Source organism: Esox lucius, chromosome 10, assembly GCF_011004845.1.
Source record: "Esox lucius isolate fEsoLuc1 chromosome 10, fEsoLuc1.pri, whole genome shotgun sequence".
NCBI lineage: Eukaryota > Metazoa > Chordata > Actinopteri > Esociformes > Esocidae > Esox > Esox lucius.
The window spans coordinates 25,211,206-25,217,879 of NC_047578.1; the positions used below are offsets into that span (position 1 = coordinate 25,211,206).

The window sequence follows — 6,674 nt, forward strand, 5'->3', positions numbered from 1 at the left end:
CCCCCCCCCAAAAAATAGACAAAAAAATTCACTTTTTCTATATAGTCCCTAAGCTTGTGATTTCTTTATACATTTCATGGATGCATGTCCAGTTTTATTTCGAAGTGTTTTCTGTTAATGATTTTCGAGTGATTTTTTTTGTTGCAAACCGTAAGGATAGATGTTCTGAACACTTTCAATACGTCATTATGGATGGTGGGATAGCCGTGAATAACGACTAAATGACCCATACCACCCGCCCCAACAAAAAAATGCGTACCTTCTCTGTTTGGTAGGTTTGCGAGAGGTTCAATCAGCATAGCCTACGTACGTGCGAATGAGCTAAAGATGTAGCCTACGAGTGAAACGTTTGAGTCTTCCACGTTTTTTACTTACAGTGTATGTTGATAAATGGCTATCTTCGGCGGTACTGACCTTCCATAAATTGGACTCGTAGTAGTTTTCATATAACAGTATTAATAAACAATATAGATGTTAATTACATATAGGATAATACATGTGCTTGTGCTGTGTAAATTCAATAGAATTAAAATGTTTTTAGATTAAAGTCAGCTAAAACAATTAGGCCCATTACAAACACATTTCATTTTAATTTAATTAACAATATAAAAACGAGACAACAGAGACTACTATTAATTCAGTCCAACATGCAATACGCGACTGTACATGTATGTCAGACCAAGGCAGTGTACAGCCGCGGTCTCAAACCATCTAAAAATAATGCCGTTTAATTTCGGTCGATATAAATTAACAAAATTAATTTCGAGGTCATAATGGGTTAACCAAAATTATTTGGAAATTATTAGTTATTCTGTAGATAATATTTATGTTTGGGTTAGCCATATCATAATACATGTCTATGTTGTGTTGAACATTTTCATAATTGAGAATATTTTAATAAAAGCATGGAGTGGCCGGCCTTAAATAAAGAATGCACTGTATAAGCATTCTGTACAAAAACAAGAGCATCAAATGTGGGAAGATTGTTTATGAAAAGCTTGATTTTATTTCATAACACCTCCATGAAGACAATTTGTACAAGATACATCACATTCTAAAGTGCACAAATACTGTACAACAAAATGACCTTAAATAAAATCACATCAGAAAAAAATTAAATAAAAATGAACTGTGGACATGCTTTAAAAACAATTTGTCACAATGCTTGTGTGGTCAGGTATGAGTGGAATAGGGCTGCCCCTGGGTACATAGTCTGTGCAGCTTGCTTTTGAGCATGAAGCTTTGGCACTTTTAGATAAAAGTTCATAAATGGTCAAGGGGAGGACTCAAAAAAGATTTTTTTTTTAAACAAATACAGTCTTTCAGGGGCTCGTGTAAAAGGCATAGTAACCCATGCCTTTGGGGTTGTCCTTGTTGAACTCTTCCGTCGTGTTCAAGTCCTCACACTTGATGGTGGGGGAGTTCTCCGTGCTCGACCCCCCGGGTGACATCCGGCGTCTCTTGCATACCATGGAGTACACACCTGAATCGGTAGAGTCCACCGACTTTAGAGAGTGGGACGGCTCGATCCAGGTGGAGGCTGTGGTGCTCTCCTCAGGCAGCTTGTCTTTGCTGGAAGCTAGCTGGTCATCTGTAAAGGCTGGGGGGCTGGGCCGAGGGGACCAGGGCAGGCCTGTTGTCATCTTCCGCTGGTACGTGCCTCTGGTGCCCCAGCCAGCTGCCATGGAGGCGAACGCCGAGTCGGGGTAGTAGCTGAGAGCATGCGAGCTCTGGAGGGGCAGGGGCTTGATGCCATAAGACAGCAGGCTGCTTGCAGAGTAGTCCTGATCATAGGCCAGGTCCAGCTTGTTTGAACCAGACTGCTGGACTGGGGTGACGAACCAGCGCTGGGCCGAGGTTGCCCCAGCATCTTCTGCCTGAGGGGAGAGGAGACCGTTTGTTTGGGGCACGGCCCGCTCCCCAGTGTAGAAACGGTTCTGGGGTAGGTTGTTGACAAACTGGTCCTGGAAGAAAGGTTGCATGGCATAGCGGGCGCCAGGCACTATCTGGTGAGAGCGAGGGGAGTCCGTTGGGGAAGGGGTCAACCTGTCACCCTCCGGGGCAGTGTACATCCTGTGATAGAAGTGAAAGGAAAAGAAAGAGACCAAGAGATTCCAAAGATGAGCAATTTGCATAGTTGATAGACTAAGAGCAGTTCGGGGGAAAAATGAGAATCTAACCCTATGTGAGAAGGATGCAAACGGTTGTCACTTACGAGTCATAGTTGTCCCTGAAGCCTTTAGCAAAAGGGTTGTGATCAATTTTCAGCTGTGTGATCTGGAAAGGAGTCATATTCAAGCCCTGGTCAGCAGACTTGCCAAAAAAAGTGTACATTTCATAGAGAAAAAAAAAACAGCCAAATCATAGGCTTGTTTTATAGATACTGTGTTTATATGCACATATATCAATGGTAGGAGTCTTACATCTGTGTTCTGGTAGGCAGTGACAGCAATGAACTGGTTTTCTGGGAAAGTGAAGGTTTGAGTCTTGGCCTCATTGCTCATGTCCTCCACTCCTTCCTCTGTAACCTCCACAATGTGAAGCCGAGGCTGGTATTTGTGGAGGGACTGCAAAACTATCATCTACAACCAGAACAAGTGTAAAAAAAATTACTTCAGTGCCAAGGGTCCTAATGAAATAAATTCAAACTATTGCTGTGGTTAGTCGTTTGTAACATCCCAATTACATTTCAAAGTCTATTGGCAATAGTACTGTTATAATTTACTTTATGATTCTGGACAAATTCTGACCAGGGAGTCCAACTGAAATAGCAAAAGCAGTATTATTTCTTATTTTTTTACTTTATTATGAATCCTGACAAATACAGAAATGTGTACAGATAGAGTCAAAAACAGGTATAAACCTGATGCCTAAAGGGGTATGTGTGGTCCAGCTCAATGTATTGAAGTCCTACTTTAATATATTGTTAACTGATATTGTAGGCCTCACCTGTGTGTTGTTGTTGTTTGCCCCCTTATTGTTGGTCAGTTTGAGTTTTCCAAACGATATCTCTTGCCTCATCCAGTGAGCACCAGTGTTTGGGGATTCGGGATGAACATACATCTTATTACCTGTGATTGAATGTATTGAACAAAGTATGGGGGAAATAAAACATTAAAAAACAGTACAATGCAGCACAAAAGCAAAACAAACATTTAAATATTAAATAATTTAAATTTCTTGAATCTGGAACTGTATATTCCCAAACAAGTTACAATTTGAGTCAGTGAAATGCTTTATTTTACAAAACCTTACTTGCAGTGAAACCATTGTTTAATGAAGTGCTTAGGATTTTAATTGATCAGCAATAACATTGCACATTGTAAGGTTGTGAATCTACTGTGCAAAGCTCAAGTTAACAATATGAATGTTACATTAGGAAGAGCATGTTTACAGAGAAATGTAAAATTTTGCAGAGAAATCACATTGTGTGTGAGGTTTACAATTCCTATATTACATTAGGAAGCCAGTTTAATTGATGATTGATTATGTTGTAGGTATATAAATGTAACCAGCTAATGTTTGAATAGTTTTCCTAGTTCAGGATTGTGTTCATTATTTTGTTTTTTTAGTCATTACAAGACTAGACAGACAAATCCTATATAAAATAATCAACCAACTAATATTTGAATATCGGTAATACAATTATTGGCCTTCTAAAATGAAAAAATTCAACAGACAGACAGTTATTAAGCTGTGTAAATTGCAGGGTGTAATGTCTGTATTTACCTTAAACGATAGGTTTGGCTGACTGACTGACACCAATGGATTGTTGAAATAAAATCATTATTAATAGAAATGTGCTGCTTAAGTCTACAGAGGAGTGAAAATCTTGCTTAGATCAGCTCTAAATAATAACATTATAAGTATATATAAAGTTATGGTGTCTGTGTATATACTAACATTAAACATACAGTTAATATTCTAACCTTGCATGTTGTTGTCCGCTTTCCCACACGTAACCCACTTTCCTCCTTGAAATCGCCAGTGGTTTGGATCCGCCAAAACCACCTCCACAAAGACATTGTAATGTGCAGTCAAGTTCAATCCGGTGATGTTGAAACTGAGAAATGGAAACATTCGCCTGAAAATAACATGATTGATGCATGGTTAGAACATCGGTTTGAATAACTTGTTTAATTGTACTGTCAACAAAAATATTATGTAGTACATAATTATATTGCCGTTCATGACGCAAAAAATAATCAATGACTTGATTTAACACCTAGCAGAGAAAAACAAATAATAAGCTAGAAATCGATAGACGTATAGCAAATAAACAAACATACTTGATGTTATCCATCAAGTAGCCATCCAGTTAGCCACATTTAATTAGCCAATATATAAATATCTAAAACATACATATATATATATATATATAAAAATATATATATTTAAAATAATATATATATAAATATACATAATCTTCAGGTGAACGGGTCCTTTTTCAGTCATTAAAACAAATAAGGCGCAGTTGGTAATCATGAAAAATGTACACGGAATACAGGCTAGTAGGACTATAGTTCTCAATAGAGGAAAATCACGTGAATATATATTTGGATAGACCATAAACATTGCATTTCAATTGACGTCTCACCTGCCCTGTTTCGTGATGATCATCTCGGTCTGATGTCGGTGAAACTTGAGCCACAGGGGCCGGTTGCAAAGATAAACTTGAGCCCTCACTCCAGGTGTGGACCCAGGGAGAGCCATAGAGCCAATACTGGAACCCGTTCCCGGATAAGAGGGGTACAGGCAACCTGGACCCTGCCCAAACTGGTAGCTGCTGCCAAATTGACTCCGGCTAGTGCACACGGAGGATGAAAACCCCGTAGGTGGCAAGACCGATCCATAATGAAGGGAGGAATACCTGGATCCATTCGAACCGCTGTACATTGTCCCAGTTTGTCCCGCGTATGGAAAGAGGGAACATTGATTTGCCACTTCGGCACTCGTCTGAGACGACGAGATAAAATATCTTTCAGAGCCAAGTTCATCTATGTTATATCGCCGGCCAGTGGACAGGTCATCCTCACCCAGCACCGGTGAGCCTTTTCTTCCGTCTGGGGCAGGTTTAGTCCCAGTGAATGTGTCGCCCTCTCCCTCACCCATCATGGCGTTCCCCACTCCGCTCAAATATTTCTTGGGACCGTTACTTGGGTCGGATTCCGTCCGGTCAACTTGATATTCGATCTGCGATGAGCCCGGGCTATTATTTGCACTATTTGACGAGGAGAGGTTATAAAAAGTCTTGGGTAAATTGATGGTCGATGCGCTGGGAATAATATTCTCCAACTGCATTATTTTTTATTGCTAACACTACAGATTAAGGATCCCAAAATAGGCTACAATCACAACTACCAAGACGCTACAATACTGGCGCCCTGGTAGGTCGTTTCTCTCAGTTTGCGTCCCTCCTCCGCTAACCAAAGTGAACCTTCTCAGTTGCACCTACGGATTCACGCTCAACTGCGATTATGGTCTGGACATGAATTGTTCAACCTCTCTTATAAGATCGCATTATTCACACACCCTACTCACCGCAAGCGTCAGGGGAGGAGCTTTTGGGGAACCATGGAATAAGCGAGAGCCCTTCCCATGCCCGTTTGTCCAATTCAATATTTTAATTAAATTAGACAGTCTGCCATAATCGACATTTACATTTTAAACCCCTTACATAGTTTCAGTAACATTGGGTCTCTTCAAGAGAACACTTAATATTCTGAAAATCATTTGACTATTCTGCATTCAAATATAAAATTAGCAAAACTTTTTGATTCGCAATGTTTGGGAATATTCTGGATGAAAAGACAGTAGGCTATAACGTCTTTGGCCAAACATTTGAAAGTGTGTTGAGTTTGCCTGAAGGACTGGAAATCAAGCGAGTTTCTTCCCAAAAACTATTAAGGTAGGCTAATTGGGAGATATCCACGCACATTATAGCCTACAAAACTGAAAACGCAACTCACCTATTTATATAACATTGTATAATTATTTTTACTTTGCGGGTTCGTCCAATATTTGCACGAAATACTTTACATACATGCTGTGTGAAGTTAAAACAACAGTTAACAACAACTTAAAACAGTATTTTCCTCACAATTAATTCATTGCAGGTTGTAATCCAATTAGTCCACACGTGCGCTAAACGTCGCGTCTAGGCTCCCGGTATCAACTCCATATACAATCTGACTGTCTTATTGGTGATTTTCTCGGTTAACAACCATTTACGTGTGTCATCTTTTGAATGGAGAGGTCTGGCATTGAACAGCGTATTTTCCGATCATAAATGAAAGTGTGCATAACATGATTTTAAATAAGCTCATATTTAGCCTATTGATTAAAACGCATGCGATTTCAAAATATCCATTCCTCATCTGTTCTTTTTGAAGAAATGACAGAATTTTCAACAGTATGTGACTGTGAGCTTGTTTACAGGAAACCGTGGAAAAAGTGAGCGTCACCTGAGGTCTGCGGTTCGCGCGATGAAAAAACAAAATCCCTTCTAGCACCTTCATTTTCATATTCTCACACAAAGGCTACTCGTAAACCATACCTAATTAATTACAATCAATTGAGAACTATTCAATAAACTTGAATAAATATACTTAACAATAGGCTAATGGTGAACGAAATTATATGTTGGCATGTGATATATACTTATAGACTTATTT

At 39.4% G+C, this 6,674-nt stretch overlaps 1 protein-coding gene across 3 annotated transcripts; it reads right to left on the minus strand.

Moving 5' to 3' along the window:
* Positions 1-985: 985 nt before the first annotated feature.
* Positions 986-6,434, minus strand: eomesa (eomesodermin homolog a). 3 transcript variants are annotated; one of them, XM_010873860.4, is made up of 7 exons: positions 6,101-6,434; positions 4,598-5,221; positions 3,930-4,084; positions 2,950-3,071; positions 2,424-2,582; positions 2,216-2,277; positions 986-2,073 (listed from the first exon to the last, which is right to left on the minus strand). In XM_010873860.4, the coding sequence occupies exons 2-7, from the start codon at positions 5,113-5,115 to the stop codon at positions 1,323-1,325; spliced, it is 1,767 nt and encodes a 588-aa protein (XP_010872162.2). In that variant the 5' UTR covers positions 5,116-5,221; positions 6,101-6,434; the 3' UTR covers positions 986-1,322. The 3 variants fall into 3 exon arrangements, with proteins under 3 accessions (XP_010872162.2, XP_010872164.2, XP_010872160.2); XM_010873862.4 differs by lacking the exon at positions 6,101-6,434 and adding an exon at positions 5,970-6,070; XM_010873858.5 differs by lacking the exon at positions 6,101-6,434 and having other exon boundaries at positions 4,598-5,530.
* Between the last annotated feature and the right edge of the window lie 240 nt (positions 6,435-6,674).